The 22,525-nt window shown below is 41.9% G+C and overlaps 1 protein-coding gene across 1 annotated transcript in view; it reads left to right on the top strand.

Annotated features, from left to right (window-relative positions):
• The first annotated feature begins 4,984 nt into the window (after nucleotides 1–4,984).
• Nucleotides 4,985–22,525, top strand: part of taf3 (TAF3 RNA polymerase II, TATA box binding protein (TBP)-associated facto) — a 238,621-nt gene continuing 221,080 nt past the window's right edge. Inside the window, exon 1 of the mRNA XM_063072728.1 lies at nucleotides 4,985–5,283. Within this exon, the coding sequence (XP_062928798.1) occupies nucleotides 5,118–5,283 (166 nt within the window). The 5' untranslated portion in view covers nucleotides 4,985–5,117. The remainder of the gene's footprint in view (nucleotides 5,284–22,525) is intronic.

Genomic DNA, 22,525 nt, shown 5'->3' with positions numbered 1-22,525 from the left:
GGGCCGAAGGGCCTGTATCGTGCTGTAGGTTTTCTATGTTTCTATGTCATGAAACATTCCACCCATCTTGCTCATGGCTGTTTACCCACCGCCCCACTCCATCAGGGAAGAGGCTACATAGCATCCATACTCGACCACTAGACTCAAAAACACTTACTTCCCCCAAGCTACCAAGCTGAATCCCACCACCACTACTTTATCATTTCCTGTCAGTCACCTTATGTACAGATACCACTGTACGTAGTATCACTTTACATACATTCACTCAGTCTATATATGAGCTAATCTTATATATTTATATTTATTGTGTTTTATTGTACTCTTTAAACTCATTGTGATTTTTAACGCTGCATCAGATCTGGAGTAACAATCATTTTGTTCTCTATTACACCTGTGTACTGCCAAATGACAATAAACTATCTTGAATCTTGAATAAATCTATTTCTAATGTCTAATCACTCCCTCAGTTATGGGGGGGCAATGCATCATTGCTTTAATTACTTGCTGTAGCTGCAACAAATCTCTTTATGTTTCATGAAGAGATGCACCTAGATCCTTCTGTATTCCACATGTCTCTCTCCACATTCCAAAGACATACAGTTTAGGATTAGTAAGTTGTGGGCATGCTATGTTGGTGCCAGAAGCATGGCAACATTTGTGGGGTTCCCCCAGCACATTTCGGACAGTGTTGGTCATTGAACACAGCACATTTCTCTGCATGATTCAATGTATGTATAAATAAAGTTAATCTTCATCTTAAATAATAGTGTTCATTTTGATTTCTCCTATGGTTTTCTACTTTTCTACATTAAATTCTGTTTCCAAGTTTTTGCTCATTTACTCTGTCCTTCCATAACTGATTGCATAATCAAAATAGGTCACCATCCATTCCAATGTCCATAGTAGACTCGGATAGCTTAGACTCTGCTCCTTCCTCTAAGACTTAGTGAATATAGTTTGTAAATAACTGAGGATCAGGTGCTGACCCTTGGGATACTGCACTTGTTACATCCTTCTCATGCATCTGTGGAAAGAGAAACAGGAGGCACTGCCTCAACATCTATTATCAAAGATCTCCACCATCTGGGCCTTACCATCATCTCACAACTACCATTGCGCAGGAGATACAGAAGCAAGAAGTCCCACACAAATTCAAGAAAATCCACTTCCCTTCACCAATTGGTCCTTGAACCCACCATCCCAACCCCTATCACTGCAGTCTAACAATCATTTGCTTATTTTATTCTAACTGTTTTTTATTGTGGAAAAATATGTATAATTTCATTTAATTTGTTTTTCTTGTGACTGCTTCTTATGTGATACAATTTGCCTGTAATGCTACTGCAAGTAAGTTTTAAATTATAAACATACTTGTGCATATGACATAAACTTGACTTTAACTTTAGCATTAAACTTGACTTTAACTTTAACATTAGTAATATTGTATTTGTTCATGACAATAAATCTGACTTCGGTTTAGATTCACTGACTGTTAAAAGGCAAATACTAGACAAATCCCCCCTCCCCCACCCATCTGGCTTCACCTATCACCTAGCTTGTACTCTTTCCCCTCCCCACCTTCTTATTCTGGCTTCTTCTCCCTTATTTTCCAGTCCTGATAAAGGGCCTTGGCCTGAAACATCAACTGTTTATACATCTCCATAGATGCTGCCTGACCTGCTCAGTTCCTCCAACACTTTGTGTATGTTGCTCCAGATACAAAGTGGCATGCTTTTAAGGGAAAGCTTAAAGGAGACATGCAAGATGAGGATTGTTGTTAACGTGGAGAATGGTGGGTACCTGGAACACAATGCCAGAGGTGGTGGTGGAAGCAGATAGAAAAGTGGCATTAAAAACTGGCCGTTAGACACATGGATATGCAGAGAATGGAGGATATTGATCATATGCAGGCAAAAAGGATTTAGCATGGCTTAGTATGGCATAGTTTAGTATAGCATAGTATGGTTTAGTTTCCCTTAGTTTAGTTTAATTGGGCACCTTGGACAGGAAGACATGATGAGCTGAAGGGCCTGTTCCCATGTTGTTCTGGATTTCCATCACCTACAGATTCTTAAGAGATTGAAGATGAGCTTGATTTGTCACATGTACAGCGAAACACACGGTGATAATTCATTGTTTGTGTCAAATCAAACCCAATCGTTATGAAAGGTTTGATGGTTCAAAAGATTCATTTATTAACAATGCATATATCCATATTCAACTCTGGAATTTGTTGTCTCCAGATCATTCTGATGCAAAGAAGGAACCTGAAAGTCGTTCTGAGAGAAACATCAAACCCATCCACCCCCGCACAAAAAAGAAGGGTATCTCAATCATAAATCCCCAAAATACCCCTCCCCACATGAAATGGAACAGGTTATTAAGGGTCTCAGCCCGAAGCATCAACTGTTTATTACTTTCCATAGATCTTCCCGACTTGCCGAGTTCTTCCCGCATTTTGTGTTACTCTGGATTTCCAGCATCTGCAGAATCAGTTGTGTTCAAATCAAATCAGCAATGATTGTGCTGGGCAGCCTTCAATCTTGCCACACTTCCGGCACCAACAAAGCATGCCCACAACTCACTAACCCTAACCAGTCTTTGGACTGTGGGAGAGAACGTACAAACTCCTTACAGACCCGATCAGTCCCATTCGAATTGAACCCAATCACTGGCACTATAAAGCGTTACGTTAACTGCTACACTACCTCTCTCATCAACCACCCCCCCCCCATCAACCTGTCCTGTCCTCTAACCCAGGGCCGGACTTTAGGCAGGGCTAGGCTGGGCCTGCAGCCCAGGGGCCAGAGATGCAGAGGGCCCAAAATAGGTAGCTATCATCATGGCAGACAAAAAAGTACGTGAGTGGAGCACAGAAAAGAAAAAGAGGACCATGAGAAAGAAGGATTGAAAAAGACAGTAAAATTGACAGAATTTTTTAAACCTGTTCTCGATGATGCAACAGTACATCGCTCTTGTCACAGTCTGAGACCGGTGGACAAATGGAGACTTGCTAGCACCACCACAGGACCATCCCCCTTGCCACAGTCAGCAGCTAATGTTGAAGAGGCAGCGAGCATGACTTTGGGATTCCTGACCACAGAGGCCTCTGAACAACCAAGTTGGGCTGCCATTAATGTTAAAGTTACCGCTACTGAGGATCCTTACAGCACTGATCCTGCTCACTGGGGAAAGGAAACGTTAGATGATTCAGTCAGAGCATACTGGGCTAAGAAAGGGTCGGAGTCCTGCCAGAATAAGGATGTGGATATCAAAGCTTCGGAACGAGTATACAAACAGCAGAGACGTTTTTTCTCCAAATTTCACTTCAAACGCAAGCTCGTAAATGGTGAGTACATATCATGGCAATGGCTCTTATATTCCCCTTCCACTGGCTGTGTGTTTTGTTTTGTGCAGGAGATTGTCCATTTCAGGGAATTTGTAAGTGGCAAAGATATTTCATCCGCAACAGAGCTTTTATGCTTCCTCCAAGAAAAAAAAACTTGCAGGTCATCTTCCCAAATGTAAGCATTGCTTTGAGGCTTTACCTGTCTCTCCCTGTCACAAATGCAAGTGGTGAGTGATCTTTCTCCAAGCTCAAGCTAGTGAAGAACAGGCTCAGATCCACAATGGGACAGGACAGGCTGAATCATCTTACTCTGATGTCACTTGAAAGTGATCTTGTTTGGAAACTGGATTTTAGTGATCTGATCAAGGACTTTGCTGCAAAGAAATCCAGAAGAACTAGGCTTTAATTTTAAAAAAACAAGCATCTGACTTTGTAAATATCTAGGCTTGTGTGTCAGTGCTGTTCCTGTTTTTGTGGCAATAGGCTAATAGTTGACTGTTTACAAACCTAGTAAGTAATAAGTGGTCTTTACTCTGTGAGCCACACAGCACAGTAATAGGTTAGTATTTGCTAGATCTCATTTTTCAAAAAGATTGTTGGAATATTGTCAAGTTTCCTAGTTTGCCATAGTGCCATCTCTCTTGGCCTTTTTGTCTCTCATTTCTATTTTACTTTCTCAGAACACACGGTTGAGAAAAATACCTAGACAGAAATGCTTTGGCATTGTTTGAGAAATAAGGCCTATGGTATTTGCAGCAATAGCTAAATAAAGATTTAAGATTGGGTACATAATACTTCGTCTCCCTCATATCTTTAATAAACCAGCCACGCCTAGGTCAATTTCTGAGTGCTTTAGATGCTGTCCTTCAAACGAAGAATCTGCATTACTTTCTGTCCTCCCTCTTAAGGCCTGTAAGTTTATAGCCTACGTATTGTACTAAACCAATGTCTTGGTCCACAGCTTTGGTATTTAGACCAGTACGACCTTTGCTCTTGTTCTTGCCTTTTTTTGCTTGGTACAGCAGCATTTTACGGTGTCGGCGGCCCATCAGGGCCTCCAGCCCAGGGGCCCCGGCCGCGCTAAATCTGGCCCTGCTCTAACCTGACCCTCACTTTACCTCTCCCTCAACAAACTGGCTCCCATCGACTTCTCCCCATCCACCTGACCCCCAACAATGTCATCATCCCTTATCGACAACCACACATCTCCTATCAACAATCCACATCCCTTAATGTTAGTGCCTTATAAATAATTGTCCCTTGTAAATATAATCAGCCTCATCTCCATAGTTCAGCATCTCCATCGTCCTTCAGTAATTCCCCCAACCCTTGTGAACAACCTGTCCATTCCTTGTGAATCGTTTTCCTTAACTACCCTGTCCCTTAGCAGCCAATCACGCCATTCCTTGTGAACCATTCTTTCTTCCATTGCCTTTGCCTCCCATGACTCGGTCGTCGCTCTTCTTCGGATCCCAGCTCCAGGGGAAGACGCCGCTCGATCGGACCTCTTCGCCTCCCCTCTGCTGGGCCCGTCTCCCCGCAACCACACAGGCCCGCTTAGTCGATACGGAAACCATCGATGGCGATCCGTCGCCAGTCACTGGTGGAGCTCGATTGGTGGCGCCTGGCGGAGCCCGGCGGCACAACATGGCGGCAGCGGCGGTGGCGCGGGCCGGGCGGTTGCATGGGCGGCGGATCCCGGTGAGCCGGTGCCATTGACGGCGGCGGGACAGGGGGCGGGTGACTCGTCCCGGGTTGGCCAGCCGCGATGTGTGAAAGTTACGGTCGGGCGCTGCTGCGGGTGGCGGTGGCGCAGATCTGCCAGGCGCTGGGCTGGGACTCGGTGCAGCTCACGGCCTGCGACATCCTCACCGACGTGCTCAACAGGTACATGGAGCAGCTGAGCCACGGCTGCCACCGCTACAGCGAGCTTTGTGAGTACCGACGCCGCCGCAGCGCGCACCGGGCACATGGGTAGAGGGAGGATTGTGTGCGGCGGGCATCCCGGAGCAACCTGATCCCACTACAGTCTCTTCCCCCTTCAACCTCAACTCCACCAACATCTGTTTCCCCATCAGCCTGTGTTCCCTTCGAAACTGACCTTTATTAACTTCTACCCACACCAACCTGACGCCTTCCCCGTCAACATCTATCCCTCATCAAACTCTGTCAAGCATCAACATCACTTCCCTTATCAATCTCCTCACATCAACCTGCCTTTCCTTATAACCTGAATCTTATCAACTTCAACCCCCCCATCAACCTGTCCTGTCTTCTAACCTGACTCTTAATTTCTACCCCACTAACCTATCTCCATCACCTTCCTCCCCAACCAACCAGACCCTCACCTGAATTCTCTCCATCCACCTGACACCCCCCCCAAACAATCTCAATATCCCTTACAACAGTTTCTCTACTCTTTCTCAATAACCCCATATCCGTAATCAACAATCCATATCCCTTAATGTTAGTGTCCCATACCTTATCAACAATTACCCTTGTCCATAATCAGCCAACCTTCAGTAATTGCCCCACATTCTTATGAGCAACTTGTCCATTCCTTATTCTTTCTCTCAACTTACCCGTTCCTTGTCAGCCAATCACCATACGTTGTGAACATCTGCCCTTCCAAATCAACGATCTCCTCTGTCCCTCATCAACTGTCTTTGCTGGATCTTGTTTGTTGTTAACCACCCTGGCCTTGATGGTCCTTGTCCCCTCCCCTGATCTCTGTTGGCCCTTCTGCTCTTTCGGTCGCCATCTTTGTTGGCCACCTGTGAACCCCCATTCTCTTCCCCCTCAAGCCCCCGTGACCCTGTCAGCTCTTTCCTTCCATCTATTATCAACAGCCTCTCATACCAGCAAGCCCACACTCTCTGTAATCTTGCCCTCCCCATTCCTGTTACCCCTGCCAAAGTCCCCCAATTCCCTGTATTTATCAGTAACTGGTTTTCTATTGACTACTTTCACTGCTACCGACCCAACACTCACTTTGCTCTGTCCTCTGTTCAGGACATTGAGAGGTCAGTGATTAACCACTAACTAGCCACATAACCATGCTGCACAGCACACGTGAGCAGGAAGCAGAACCTCTCCCAATTCTCGCCTGTCCCCGTTAACTCAGTTATCTCTATTAACTCGTTCCACGGTTGGCATGATGCTGTTCCAGCTCGAGGTGTTCTGGAGTTTGGAGTTCAATTCCGGGACTGTTATATAAGAAGTCTCTTTACGTCTTCCCTGTGGAATGTGTGGATTTCTTTCCACAGTCCAAGGATGTACTGGGTAGGTTAATTGGTTGTGGAAGTTGTCCCGTGATTAGGTTAGGTTAGTCTTAGTTGTGAAATTGCTGAGACATCGTGGCTGAAAAGACCAGAAGGGCCTACTATATAGTGTATCATTAATTAAAAATAAAATAAAACTCCCATTTACTGTGACCACCATGTCAGTCTACTAATTGCCATATGCTCCCAATATCAGTTTACTCATCACGAATTACTGGTTTACTCCCTCCATTGACCTCTGCACTCACTGTCCTGTGCCAGCAGCCCTCTTGATGTTTCTTCCCTCCCTACACTTCTCACAGGGGCACGCTGCCAGCAGCCCACAGATTGGAGGCATACTCCTCCAACATTTGTGTTCTACATTTCATGAAATAGGGCTAGAAATAGAATGGGTTGCTTGTGCTGGAGGAATGGGTATGATAGATAATTGGGTATAAGAACATAGAATATTTAGTCCTATTTATTGCCACAGATAGCTGTGGAGGATAAATCATTGGATATATTCAAATCAGTCATAATTGAATGGCAGAGCAGACGATGGGCTGAATGGCCTAATTCTGGTCCTATGTCTTATGGTCTTATTCTGTGACTTAACTCCAATATGTTCGATTAACAAATATCTCGATCTGTTTGTGAAAGAGAATTCAAAATTTTCTACTAATTCTTTCCTTATTCCATTCCTGAAAGCCCTGGCTCTAATTTTTGGACCATGCCCTCTGGTTCTGGACTTTTCAACAGGAGAAAATAGTTTCTTGTTATCTGTTGTAACACATTACATTTCAAGTTATTTATGATACTTGAGCTTTCATTTTGTAGGTTTATAGAGTTAGATCTATCTTAATTGTAAACACACCTCCATGTGTTTGTGATTTCACATGAAAGTTCGTATCTAATGTGATTTTCCAATATTGATAGCTGGCAGTCACTGTAAAGCAACACTAATGAATGGAAACTATTATAAACTCCCTCTTTTTCTCTTTCATACCCACTGTAACGACTACTTAAGTGCTGCAGAAGCAGTTAAAAAGCAATCTTTATTTGCTTGTTATCTGCACGTTTCACAAAACAAGTAAAAAGTAACACACATTCAAAATGCTGGAAGAACTCGGCAGGTCATGCAGCATCCAGTCAGTCAGTGGGTGCCATTCCAAATCCAAGGTTGGCGGCTATGCATCTCCATCTTGCGACAGCACTGAGTACTGCCTCTCCTCCAGTTTGTTCTCGCTGACCGCCTTGGCACCATCGCCCCGCCGAACTCGAGCCCGAGGCCGTATCGGCCTCCAGCCACGGCCGCTTCTTCGAGCTCGGCCCTTCCTTAGGCGGAGGCAGCGCCCAAATTCATCATGTCTCTTCTAACTAGGTGCATCGCATACAATTCGTAGATACGTGGTGAGACTTTAATCTCTTTCACGCAAGATGGCCGTTGGCTGACAAGGAGTTCATCTGCCCTTTGTCAGGTCTTGTTTTTTTCAGTCCTGCTGGATGTCCTCACACCCTCCTCACCAGACTAAGTCCGGTGGGGGTGCCGGCCCAAGTCACCAACCACTCGACCACGGCCCCCCATGGAGGGGAATAAACAGTCAATGTTTTAGATGGTGTAGCAGTTAACGTGACACTATTACAGCGCCAGCAACCCAGGTTCAATTTGTACGTTCTTCCCATGACTGCAGGTTTCCCCTAAAAGCTCTAGTTTCCTCTCACATTCCACAGCTAAACTTTTCTCTTGCTAGTGCATTAGCTTTAGAAATACTACCTTTCTACATTATAAACATAATCATCTGTAAGAGTATTTCATAATTAGATTTACAGCAGTATGTTATTTTTGAACTGTGTCTTGAGAAGTTCAAAATTAAGTATTAAGTAATGCAACTGTCAGTGTTATCACCAGGTATAAATTGAGCTAGTGGATATATATGGTATGCTTAACCTCTCAAAGCATTTCATCACTGTCGATGTGAGTGCTACCGGGGGATAGTCATTAAGGCAGCCCACATTATTCTTCTTTAGCACTGATACAAAGAAAACTTATATTACAAAGAAAAAGCATTTAAAGTGCCACGCAGTTTTCAGGCGGCGTAAAAATTTCTTGCACAGCTGTTAAAAAAATTAGAACGTTGCTTAAGACAGTCACCTCCTACTTTTAATTTTTTTAACTATCTTGAAATCAGTGTAACCTATGCAGCAGAAGTGTAGATATTTAAATAATTTCCACTAACTGATTTCAAATTATTTAATTAAATCCTTCTTTAGTTAGTGAAGTTGACATTAAAATGAGACTTAAAAGTAACCACTTTCATGTTGTGGATATTTGACAGCTTTGAAGTGTTTGGCTGGAATAACCAATTCTTTTCCAGTAGTGTGGAAGTTAAAAGAATGATTGCCATTGCATTGTGTCATTAGCCCACCTTTGTGCTATGGCTCAGCAGTTTCCAGCATTTTGGCTTAAAATATGTCAGTGACTTTAGAATGCCTCCAGCTCCAATCATCCCAGCCTATTTGTAGGTCCTTGCTCCAGCATCAGACAGCAGACTTTGAAGCTCCATGGTAGGGCAGCCTCACTGTAGAGAAACAATTCACATGTGTTATGCCATTGCATCGTCCTACTAAAACCATTGATTTAAACATGGTCATTGTATATTTTGAAATTCTGATGCCTTTAGTGGGTTATTATTGAAAAATGCTTATGAAGCGGACCGACAGTGTGCTCATTAATTTCACTGAGAAAAGCTACTAACCAAGTGAGTTTTTATATCTATATTTATTGCTTGAACATTTGTTTTTATATTTTATTTGACTTTATTTGGGATGTGGGCGAGTTCAAAATTCATTTGTCCACCCCTAATTGCTTTCTAGAAGGTGATGGAAAACTAATTATTGAATAACTGTAGTCCTTATGTTGAGTTCAGGCTGATCAACACCTCCACCCATTAACCTGTCCCACCACCACTACATACACATCACCTAGCGTCACTTTATGCACATACAATCAGTCCATGTATATGACAGTTACTTGTACATTGTGTTTGATAGGATTGCTTTTTTTATGCTGCATCATATGCAGAGTAGCAATCATTTTATTCTCCTTTACACTTTTTTTTAAACTGAAGAATGACAATAAACAATATTGAATCAATGCTGTTGAGTTCCAGGATTTAAATACGACAACCTTGAAGAAGTGGTGATGCATTTTCAAGTCAGATTGTGACTTAGACAACATGCACCTGAAGCTTTGCCCTGATTAATGACGGACAGTATCAGAATGTACTGTCACGATAGTCATTGAGTTACTGCAGTGTATTTTGGCGATGACACACTGCAGGTACATTGTGATGTAATTGAATGTTTTGGGGAAGATGGGGAGCCAGTCAGGTGGCTGCATTGTCCTGGGTCATGCTGAAGTTTGGGCTGGGGAGAATACTAATTTGGATCTATCCAGTCAAAATGATTAATAGATACAATTTAAATGCTTACAAAATAGAATGCTCTTTTATTCTGTATATTTTTTCATCATTTTATTAGTCACATAGATCAATCCAAAATCTTGTGGAACTCACCAAACTCAGCTAGACTTCTACTGGAAATGTTAGAATTTTGCTTGGTGTCTGTGTATTGAGGTAACGAAAATCAGCTCAACTTCTCATCCTTGCTTTGATCTTTGGTGCTTTGACAGGTTGATGTGCAGCTTTGAGTGAAAACACATGAAAGCTCACTGTCTGGTTACACAAAATACATAGCAACGAAACAAGCTATTGGAGGAACTTGCAGGTCAGACAGGATCTGTAGAGGAAATAGATACTCAGTGTTTTAGGTTGAGATCCTTCATCTGATCTCCCCTGCACAATAGCCTCCAACCTGATAGTTATCCAACCCTATACTGTGTTTCTATCTCCTACCCAAGAATCATAAACAGTACTCCCCTGGTAGGTGCATTGTTTCTGTCTGCCTTTACCGCACTACAGTTATCTCCTCAAACCTTAATGTTCCCTTCTCTTCCCACCTATATCCAGGACACCTTGTATGCTTCCAACCATTTTAACAGCTTCCAATAGCTTGACCTTCAAGGTGCATTCCACACCCCTCCCATCCCCATCTTCATTATGGATATTCGGTCCCTATATAACCCTACTCCCATCAGAAAGGCTTTTAAACTCCATTCCTTTCTAGAACATAGATCCAATCAGTTCCCCTCTGTCACCTGCCAGAATTTCTGCTTATCCTGGAAAAATTCCTCCTTTGAGTTCTCTCGCTTTCAACAAATCAAAGGTGTAACTGTGGGCACTTGCATTGACCGTAGCAATGTCTGCCTTCTCTTTGTCTTACACGGCACAGTCTTTGATCCAAACATACCCTGGCATCACTCGCTAGCTCTTGACAACATCAACTTCACTACCAGCTTCCACCCTGCCTTCATTACAGATAAAGGTTCCCAATCCAAAATGTCGGCTGTCCATTTCCCTCGACGGGTACTACTTGGCCTGCTGAGTTCCTCCAGCAGCTCATTTATTTTATGTTTTTATTTAGAGATACAGCACGGTAATACACTCTTCCAGCCCAATAAACCCATGCTGCCCAATTACACCCATGTGTTCAATTTACATACATCCCATACATCTTTGGAATGTGAGAGGAAACCAGAGCTCCCAGAGTAAACCCACAGGGTCACAGGGAAAATGTACAAACTCCTTACAGAGATTAGTGGGAATTGAACTGAAGTTGCTGGTGCTGAAAGGTTATTATGCTAATGGCTTTGCTACCGTGCCACCAAAGTTTGCACTGTAGATTCCAACATCTGCATTTTGTGTCTGCACATAATACATTGCCTTAAGAAACAATGGAACAAGTTGAAGAAATGGGTGGTCTACACTATTTCTATCTTTGCACCGGAGACACTTGAGCAAGTTACTAAATAACTTCGACAATAGCAGTGCAAGTTTTTAATACGTTTGGAAGAGTGGTAGAAAAATGAAATGTGCCAAGTTATTTATATAGATGTTAATGCATAGTAATGCAGAAGATTGATTTTCCTGTTTATATACCTTGTAACCACAGTTAATCAGTCAGTTCCGTGTGCCCCTTAAATGCTGTATTATACTAGCAGAGAGATCGCAGACTATTGCAAGAAATATAAAGTTGATATAGAAGGTGATTTTAACTTTCCACCTATTGATTGGGGCTCCCATTCTGTAAAAGGACTCAATGTGTTCAGGGAAGTTTTCTAAATCAGTACATAGAAGTCCCAATGAAGGTCTGCGATACTTGATCTGCTATTAGGGAATGAGACATCGCAGGTGACAGGAGTTTGTGTAGGGGAACATTTTGCATCTGGTGATCATAATGCATTTTAGTTTCAAAGTAATTACGGAAAAGATAGATCTGGTCTGTGGGTTGAGATTCTAAATTAGAGAAAAGCCAATTATGATGGTATCAGAAAGAATCTGGCAAGTGTGGATTGGGACAGGCTGTTTTCTGGCAAAGATATAATTGGTAAATGGGAGGCTTTCAAAAGTGAAATTTTGAGAGCATAAAGCCTGTCAGAATTAAAGGTAAAGATCACAGGTTTAGGGAACCTTGGTTTTCAAGGTTAAGAAAAAAAAGGTGTACAGTGGGTGTAGGCAGCTAGGAACAAATGAGATGCTTATGGAGTATAAGAAATGCAAGAAAACACTTTTAGAAAGAAATCAGGGCAGCTAAAAGAAGGCATGAGGTTGCCCAAGCGGACAAGATAAAGGAGAATCTTAGGGATTCTACAGATACGTTAAGAGCAAAAGGATTGCAAGGGACAAAATTGGTCCTCTAGAAGATCTGAATGGTAATCTATGTGTGAAGCCAAAAGAGATAGGGGAGATCGTAAAAGGATCTTTTGCATTTGTATTTACTTAGGAGACGGAAACTGAGTCTATAGAACAACACACATCAAAGTTGCTGGTGAACGCAGCAGGCCAGGCAGGGTCTTGGCCTGAAACGTCGACTGTACCTCTTCCTAGAGATGCTGCCTGGCCTGCTGCGTTCACCAGCAACTTTGATGTGTGTTGCTTGAATTTCCAGCATCTGCAGTATTCCTGTTGTTTAAGTCTATAGAAGTTAGGTACCAGAGGATTGGAGGGTAGCTAATGTTGTTCCACTGCTTAAGAAAGCCTCTAAAAATAAACCAGGAAATCTGTAGTAAGAAGGTATTCTAAGGGACCGGACATATGAGTATTTGGATAGACATGGACGGTTTAGGGATAGTCAGCTTGGCTTTGCGCAAGGTAGATCATGTATAACCAATCTCAGAGGTTTTTTTTGAGGAAGTTACCAGGAAAGTTGATGAAGGTAAAGCAGTGGATATCGTCTGCATGGACCTTAGCAAGACACTTAACAAGATCTCACATGTGAGGTTAGTCAGGAAGGTTCAGTCCATTGGCATTCAAGATGCGGTAGTAAACAGGATTAGACATAGGCTTTGTGGGAGAAGCTATAGAGTGGCAGTAGATGCTTGCTTCTCTGACTGGAGGTCTGTGACTTGTGGAGTGTCACAGGGAGTAGGCTCTTTCTACTTAGATTAGGAAAGATAAATACGAGAGGACATGGCTTTAGGGTGAAGCTATAAGATTATTAAGGGATTGGACACGCTAGAGGCAGGAAACATGTTCCCGATGTTGGAGGAGTCCAGAACCAGAGGCCACAATTTGAGAATAAGGGGTAGGCCATTTAGAACGGAGTTGAGGAAAAACCTTTTCACCCAGAGAGTTGTGGATCTGTGGAATGCTCTGCCTCAGAAGGCAGTGGAGGCTAATTCTCTGGGTGCTTTCAAGAAAGAGTTAGATAGAGCTCTTAATGATAGTGGAGTCAAGGGATATGGGGAGAAGGCAGGAACGGGGTACTGATTGTGGATGATCAGCCATGATCACAGTGAATGGCGGTGCTGGCTCGAAGGACCGAATGGCCTACTCCTGCATCTATTGTCTATTGTGAAAGGGGAGAGGTTTAGGGGGAACATCAGGGGGAACTTCTTCACTCAGAGAGTGGTGGCAGTGTGGAACGAGCTGCCATCTGATGTGGTAAATGCGGGCTCCCTCTTAAGTTTTAAGAATAAATTGGATAGATACATGGATAGGAGAGGACTGGAGGGTTATAGACTGGGTGCAGATCAATCGAACTAGTGGAATAAAGTTTTGGCACAAACTAGAGGGACCGAATGGCCTGTTTTCTGTGCTGCAGTGTTCTATGGTTCTATGAGTCAGTGCTGGGTCCATTGTTATTTGTATCAATGATTTGAATGATGATGTGGTTAAATGGATCAGCAAATTTGTGGATGACACCAAGATTGGGAATGTAGTGGGATGGCACCAAGATTGCGAGTGTAGTAGGAGGGCACCAAGATTGCAGCGAGATCTGCACCAGCTGGAAAAATGGGCTGAAAATGGGAGATGGAAGCTAATGCAGACAAATGCTGTAGAAGAAAAGGGATCTGGGAATACAGATTCATAATTTATTGAAAGCAGCGCCATAGATAGATAGCGTCGTAAAGAAAGCTTTTGACGCATCGGCCTTCGTAAATCAAAGTTTAGAGTACAGGAGATGAGATATTATGTGTCATGTTAAAGTTGTATAAGATGATGGTGAGATCTAATTTGGAGTATTATGTGCAGTTTTGGTCACCTATCTGCAGGAAAGATGTAAATAAGATTGAAAGAGTACAGAGAAAATTATAAGGGTGTTGCTGGGACTGAAGAACCTGAGTTATAAGGAAAGATTGAATAGGTTAGAACTTTATTCCTTGGATCATTGAAGAAGATTGAGGGATTTGGTAGAGGTATACAAAATTATCGAGGATGTAGATAGGGTAAATGCAAGCAGGCTTTTTCCACTGAAGTTGGGTGAGACTACTAGAGGTCATGGATTGTGAAAAGTTTGAGGGGAACTTAAGGGGAAACTTTACTCAGAGGGTGGGAGAGTGTGGAATGAGCTGTCAATGCAAGTGGCGCTTGCGAGCTCAACTTCAACGTTTAGGAGAAGTTTGTATAGGTACATGGATGGTTGGAGTATGGAGGGCTGTGGTCCAGGTGCAGCTTGATGGGAGTAGGCAGTTTAAATGATTCGGTATGGGCTAGAAGGGCCTGTTTCTGTGTTGTATTTTTCTATGACTATGACTCTTAAGTTACATGAGTTAATTTTAAAGAAAGGTACTGGAAATCTAAAATAATAAGAGTTCAGGCAGCACCTTTGGAGGGAGAAACAGTGAATATTTCAGTTGATACTGTTCATCAGAACAGCATTGCTAACTGTTTCTTTCTCCACTAATGCTAACTTGATCTGCTGAGTATTTTTACATCTTCTGTTCCAATTTCTAGACATTGCATTTTATTGCTTTTTGATTACTTCTGAATTCACTGTCACTTTTGTTCAAGAAATGCTTACCTTGAAGAAGCTTTGTTTCTCTCTCCATACTTCCATTTGTCTCTTTTACCTTGTTCACTCTCAAAGTTTCTGTTAAGGTCAAAATGAAGTGTTTGATTAAACTTGCACCCATAGCTCTGATGAAAGACTATTCATTGCTATACAGATGCTGTTTGACTGGCTGAAGGTTTCCAGAATTTTCTGGGTTTTTTTGTTAAAAATATTCTGTTTATTATTTTAAGGTACCAAGTTTGGTGGAAAAGTTCTGGCAGCTTGCAGAGTTAAAGCATTGGTCTGATTAAAGAGATGATTAAGCTTCAAAGTGGTATAATTGAGTTAACCTTTTCCTGGATTATTGTTTTGGCCTGAGGTTTAGGTTAATCAACTAAATTAGATTTGGAATTAAGTACATGGGTATTTGTTTTAGTTTTAAAATGGATGCACTGGGTTAGTAATATTCAGTAATGTGGCTAAGAACACTTATTTATATATAAAAAAAGTGCTAGTTGAGCTCGTGAGTAAATGTATTTAAAGAACTTGTCCAGAAACCTTCACAACATTTTGCCTCACTATTTGAACAAAGTCTATTTTTATATCAGCTCTTCTGTGTTGGAGACTTAATCATAACTTGGTAAAGATAACTATTTTCATAATATTGTAGTTGTTGTAATTTGGAATTTCTACTTATGTCAAATATGCAATAAATCTTCCCATGGTTCACTCTCAGTAAAATAAATGTTGATTTTATGTACCATGTTTTATTTAATGCCGTTGAAGACTGATTTAGTACAGATAAACACTGAAATTTAAGAAGCACTGTCTTTTAATAATAGCACATCTTCACCCCCGCTTCTGTTGCATTTTACCTTATTGAGATCATTACTCTTCTTGACCGGACCCATTTCTTTGCTATGACCCCTCATCTCTGTTTCTATAAACCCAACGGTAAGTAGACTTAAGCAGACATAATAGACAACTGTTTAGCCGATCAGTTAAATCTGGCCTTCTGGGGTCCTTCTATTGTTTGCCCAAATTGTTCACCATTTTAGGGTGTGTCACATTATAAAACTAGACCTTTCTACATCTTTTTTTTTCCCTACCATAAACCTTCTTAGAATCTTTCCTTATGTCTTCTTTACTCTCACCGTGGAATTCATTGTCACTAAGATTGAAGGTATTTTCCTTCCACTGATCATGGGGTCAGTCTTCATTTTGAAGACCTCACTAGCCCTACATTCACTTTCTTTCCAATCTCGGTCTGGTTTTTTTCCTATTTCATATCAGGGAAGATTGAATGTCAAAAGGGCTGATAGAGTAGGATTAAAGAGATTAATAAAGGGATTAACAAATAACAAAAAAAATACTTGCACATGTTTAGAAGCTCCTGGTTCCCTCTAGATATTATTAGCATTGTCTGAAATTTTCCTTGAAAACGTATATTGTAGAGTGGTTTATGCAGGATTAAACATTGTGCTGCTTTCTTGAATTACATCAAAATACAACATTAGATGGTTTGGGATGCCGAACAGGGATGTTTTGGTCTTAATATTAATGCATTTTACTCAATTAAAATGAAGCAAAAGGCAGCAATGTTTCCATCATCTGGTAGTTTGGTATAGTGATGTTGATGGAGACAATTTGGATAGAATTGAACCTTGTGTGTGTTGGTTGTTAGCACAAACAGCTCATTTCACTGTATGTTTCGATGTACATGTGATAAACCTGAATCTGAGTATGCAGTGGGGTGCTATGGTAGCATAGTAGTTAGCACGGCCGTTGTTACAGCTTGGGGCATCAGAGTTCAGAGTTCAATTTCGATGCCGTCTGTAAGAAGTTTGTACATTCTTCCCATGAGCTCGTGGGTTTCTACTGGGTGTTCCAGATTCCTCCCACATTCCAAAGACTTCTGGTTGGTAGGTTAATTGGTCATTGTAAACTGTCTTTGTGATTTGGGCTGGGGATAAATAGGTTGTTGCTGGGCGGTGCATCTTGTTGCGCTGGAATGGCCTGTCTCGCACTGTATCTCTAAATAAAGAAATAATGTTCAAGATACATTTACACCACAAAAGAACAAATTTGGGAAAAAAAGGGAGTTTAAATATGAAAAATTGAATAATGATCTGAAAAACCATTTGGGAAAAAATAGAGTGCTGGAAAGTAGAAACATAAGAGGCAGGTATTGGTGACTATCTGCTGCTTTTCAGATTGCACTGAATTTCATTGGAACAGTAAAGAAAGCAAGGACAGAAGAAGTAAAGTATACAATTAAAGTGAGAGCAACCAGAAGCTCCAGATCAAATTGCATGGCTCAGGGTGGTACAGCAGTGTAACTCATAGTTGCTACTTCACAGTGCCAGAGACCCGGGTTCAATTCTGACTTTGTGCTGCCTGTTGAACACTCCCTGTGCTAGAACCCTATACCACTCAAAACTTAAAGTCAGGTTACCAGTTCAGAAAAGTTTGGTAACTGTAATGAATGTCCTTAAAGTGATGTGAAAGGCACTGTATAACTTAGATTGTGATATTTGGCGACAGTAAGTAGGTCAAGAACTGTAACAGAATAAAAGTAGAGGTTCTGAAAGGTTTTTGTTGCGATTTGTTGAAATGGTTGGCAGCAAAGTAGATAAGTTCCCAATATAAATTACTGCAGGGAGTATGGTTGGAAGCTATTGGGTCTTGTGTGACTTAATTTTACAGTCTTCCTTAGAGCAGGAAATGCCAGAAGAACACTGGATTGCACACGTTCCTCCATGTTCGAAACTCAACAGCTGCAGGTTTGTCTAGCTAAACCATGCCAGAGAACTTTTTAATGAAGTACTTAAGTGGCCCTTGCAAAAGTAGGAGCTAATTAATCATTGTCGACACCCTATTAAAGGCTTTCACAATCTTAGAGTTGGGACACTGAAAGTTTAAAATAGCCAAAGTACCTTCAGTACTCGTATTATTGTAAAGCCGTTAATAAAGTTTAGACTTGTGAAAGTTTGCTTTATCAGAAACAAGCTGCACAGTTATTTTAAAATCCATCAGGCATTTTCAGTCAGTGTCAGCAATGACAAAATATGTCTCAGGAAGCATTGGCTGTGCATTGTGTTCTGTTTCAAGGAATAAGTTCTTACCTTTTTGACAAAGGGTGGAAAAGGGATGCGGTAGGTGATTTGTAGGAAATAGAAAATGTAAAATTAAAATTGGCTGCACAGTCATTCAGAGGTTATGTACAGAACGCTGAATAATAGCCAGGTTGTCAGGTACAAATTACAACAAGAGATAGTAAAGGCATATTAGAAAGGGAAATGTTACAGTGGCTATGGGGGACTTCAGTATGTTGGCAGTCTAGGAAAAACAGGTTGGTATTGGATCCCAAGAGAAGGAATTTGTAGAATGCCTAGGAGATGGATTTTCAGAGCAGCTTGTGGTTGAGCCCTACAGGGAAAAGGCAATTCTAGTTTTAGTGTGGTGCGATGAACTAGATTTGATTAGGGAGTTTAAAGAAAAGGAACCTTCAGGAGGCAGTGATCGTAATTTGTAGAACTCACCCTACATTTTGAGAGGGAGAAGCTAAAATAAGATATATTAGTATTACAGTTGATTAAAAGGAACTACAGAGGAATGAGCGAGAAGCTGACCAAAGTTGATTGGATGACAGGGGTGGCAGTAGGGCAGCAATGGCAGGTGTTTCTGGGAGTAATTTGGAAAGTGCAGGATCATTTGATCCAAAAGAAGAAGAAACATTGTAAAGGGAGGATGAGGCACTTATACCTGACAAGGGAAGTCAATGACAGCATAAAAGCAAAAGAGAGAACATATAATATTGCAAAAAATAGTGGAAAGTTAGAGGATTGGGAAGCTTCTAAAGAGCAACAGAGGCAACTAAAAAAACAATAAGGGGAGAAAAGATGAAATATGAAGGTAAGCCAGCTAATAAAATGAAGATCAGAAGTTTTTTTTCAGATGGCAAGATGGAGATGCATCGGATCTCCCCCCTCCCCCCCCACCATATTCTTCTAAATTCCAGTGAGTACAGGCCCAACACTGACAAACGCTCCTCATATGTTAATCCCTTCATTCCCAGAATCACCCTTGTGAACCTCCTCTGGACAACACATCCTTTCTGAGATATGGGGCCCAAACTGTTGATAATACTCCGTGCGACCTGACTAGAGTCTTATAAAGACTTAGCATTATCTCCTTGCTTTTATTTTCTATTCCCCTTGAAATAAATGCCAACATTGCATTTACCTACTTTACCACAGATTCAATCTGTGAATTAACCTTCTGGGCATCTTGCATGAGAACTCCTAAGTCCCTCTGCCCCTTCTCCCCATTTATATAAAAGTTCGCACTTTTGTTCCTTTTACCAAAATGCATTATCATACGTTTCCCAACACTACATCAGCCACTTTTTGGCCCATTCTTCCAATTTGTCTAAGTCCTGCTGCAATCACATTGCTTCCTTAGCACTACCTACCCCTCCACCCACCTATCTTTGTATCATCTGCTAACTGCCACAAAGCCATCAATTCCATTATCCAAATCACTGACAAACAATGTGAAAAGTAGTGGTCCCAATACTGACCCCTGAGGAACGCCTTTGGTCACTGGCAGCTAACCAGAAAAGGCCCTCTTTATTCCCACTTGCTGCCTCTTGCCTGTCAGCCATTCCTCTATCCATGCCAGTATCTTTCCTGTAAAGCCACAGGATCTTATCTTGTTAAGCAGCCTCATGTGTGGAAAGTGATGATGTAGCAGCTACTTGAAAAACAAACCAAAGCTGCTGAGAGACTGAGTGAGGGAATTCTAAATTACTGAGTTCCTAGTCAAGAAAAAATGTTTCATTTGTTATTACGAAACCAGCAAAGATGAGCAATCAAAATTAGTGATATTAAATTAGCATAATAAGCAAATTTAATGAAAAGTAAAGTGACAACATTAGCGATCTTAGTGAAGTTTGCAGAATTAGCAGTTGTCACCCTCAGGTTCAGCCAGCGGCGTTAGGCTAGGGGAAGACAGTCTCCGGCCCCGCCAAACCTGTGAGATCTCGTTTGTAAGGATGCTGCGTGATGTTTTCCCCTGTTACAAATCCGTACCATGAAATAATAAACAGTACACCATTTGCAATTAAATGATTGAGCTTTATAAGTCTTAATTGACTATAGGGTTAGTAAAGAAAACCAAAAGAAAAAGGGCCCATTTTAATGAAAACAGTCTAATGTGCATGTTGGAGCTCACAATTTTCCTGTCCATTCGTTCTCCATCGATTTTCCCCGGGCGTCATTGACGTCCAAACCCATTCCATCTCCATTCCGTCCTGCAGTCTACGGCCTTTCTGTTCTGGCATCTTCTCTCTCCATCTTCTGCCGAACAAAAACCCGCAAATACCTCGAGCTTAGGCATACAAAAAAGAAAAACACTCCCCTCACTGGATGCCGCACATTTCAAAGTCCCCGTTATCTCTAATCATAACCCAAACACTGCTGCTACAGAGAAACCATTACATTAGCAGTGAAACCTTTCCCAGGGCGTTACACGGTCAACAAAAAATATTCATTCCTTGACTCACACCCACTCTAACTAAACTAAACTAACGGCACAAACTAACATGACAACTCATTTACTTTTACCACACCCCAACCCACGTGGCAGATTACCGTAACCCATGATAAAATGCGCAACATGAAATACAATACAGACAGACAGAAAATAGATAAATGGCTCCTGCGTCCCAGTCCCTAACTATTACACTATAATAATTACAACTCCATACTAATGAAATATGAGACAGGATAATTCTTACAGCTGTACTAGCACTGGGAATCCAATATTTTTGGGGTACCCTGGATAACACGTGATTATAACCACCATGTCCCACCTCTTGATGTACATGCCTCAGAATGAGGTCTGAAATATGAAGATCCTTTGCCAGTATAACAGGATGTTTAGACTCTTCAGGCATGACTGCCCTACTAAGCCAACCACCAACTCTTAAGACACCATCTTCAAGTACTGGATTGAGCCTGAAAATATATCTGTTCCTTTTCACACTTTCTTCCCTTGACAAGCTTGAGAATTCATCTGGAAGACTCTTTCTTTGGCAAAACCCAATGATCTCCATTTCAGCCTTTCTGAGCTCCTCCACTGAGAGACAACACTGGCTGATCTGACCTTTGGCCTTTCCGATCTCTGTCTCCAAAGAATACCTTTGTTGTTCTTCATTCCAGTCAGGCTGAGCAAGAGTGATGTTCAGCTTCTTCCTCTTCTGACTAAGAAACATGAGTAGATTCTTAAATCTAAGAATCCAGGCCACTCTCTTCCTCAAATGGGTCCAAGATAAGAAGTGATAGATTATATGTGTTACTGCGTCTACCTCCTCTTCAATCTGCATGGCATTCATTGTAACACTCCTCTTGACTTCCAGATCATACAGCAGGAGTTCTCCAGAACAATTGGGATTCAGAAGGTATTCCTTTTCAGGCTGAAGAAGATATTGAAGTCCTGACACCCATGTTTCATTCGTCAAGAATGCTTCCACCTTCAGCCCTGTAGAGGCCACATCCGCCAGGTTGCTTGAAGTGTTTACGTACTTCCATTGAGATGCCTTTGAGACCTTAAGAATTTCTGAAACTCTTGATTGCAATGCAGATTTGGTACCTGAAAGTTTCATTCTTAATATGCTTCAGTACTATCAGTCCAAAAAACTGAGTTGTGCAACTCCTTCCTTCACAATGTGTCCATACGGCTTGCCATCATAGCAACAGTGAGCTCCATACTAGGGATGGAAACTGACTTCAATGGAGCTACCCTAGATTTTCTGATGATAAAAACACTGTGCATCTAAGAGCGTGTGTTGTGCAACAATTGATAGGTCACTGCTCTATAGCTATCTTCGCTAGCATCTGTAAAGTGGTGTAGCTGTGCAGCAATAACGTCTCCAAAATCCAGAGGTTTCAAACATCTCACAATATTGAAGTCTTCCAACTGCCAGAGTTCTTCCAGCTAGCTTGTCCACTCATGAACAACTGATATAGGTAGGTGTAGTGTCATCCCAGCCCAGCTCTTCCTGCATAGATCTTGTAGGATCTTCTTAGCTCTTAGCAGCACTGGACTCAAGATTCCTAAAGGATCGTAGATGGAACTAACTGTGGAGAGGATCCCCTTTTGGCAAGTCTTCTATCTTGAATGGTGGCCTTAAATTTGAAAGTATCAGATAGAATGCACCATTGCACACCTAGTATCTGGAGGGGAGGAGAAGATGGCGGTGCGACGCAGCACGCGTGGCCGCTCCGAAACGATATCGGTATTTGTTAAGTAGGTACCGTGCACAATCCTGATTTGATGGAGACAGACGTGAGAAGCACGGAGGAACATCTGGAGGAATTTCTGAAATGCTTGCTTGCTGCCACTGCTACTGTGCGATCGAGAATCTCCGGAGGAGAAGGCCCCAGATCCTCGGCTTTGCCTGTTGCTGGGGCTGGGGTCGAAGCGCTCGGCAGAGGTGGTGCTCGGTGTTGGAGGGCTGGTC

This window comes from Mobula hypostoma, chromosome 20 (genome assembly GCF_963921235.1).
Source record: "Mobula hypostoma chromosome 20, sMobHyp1.1, whole genome shotgun sequence".
Classification (NCBI taxonomy): Eukaryota; Metazoa; Chordata; class Chondrichthyes; order Myliobatiformes; family Myliobatidae; genus Mobula; species Mobula hypostoma.
The sequence above is the reverse complement of the archived record's forward strand: the minus strand, read 5'-3'. Positions and strand labels throughout refer to the sequence as shown.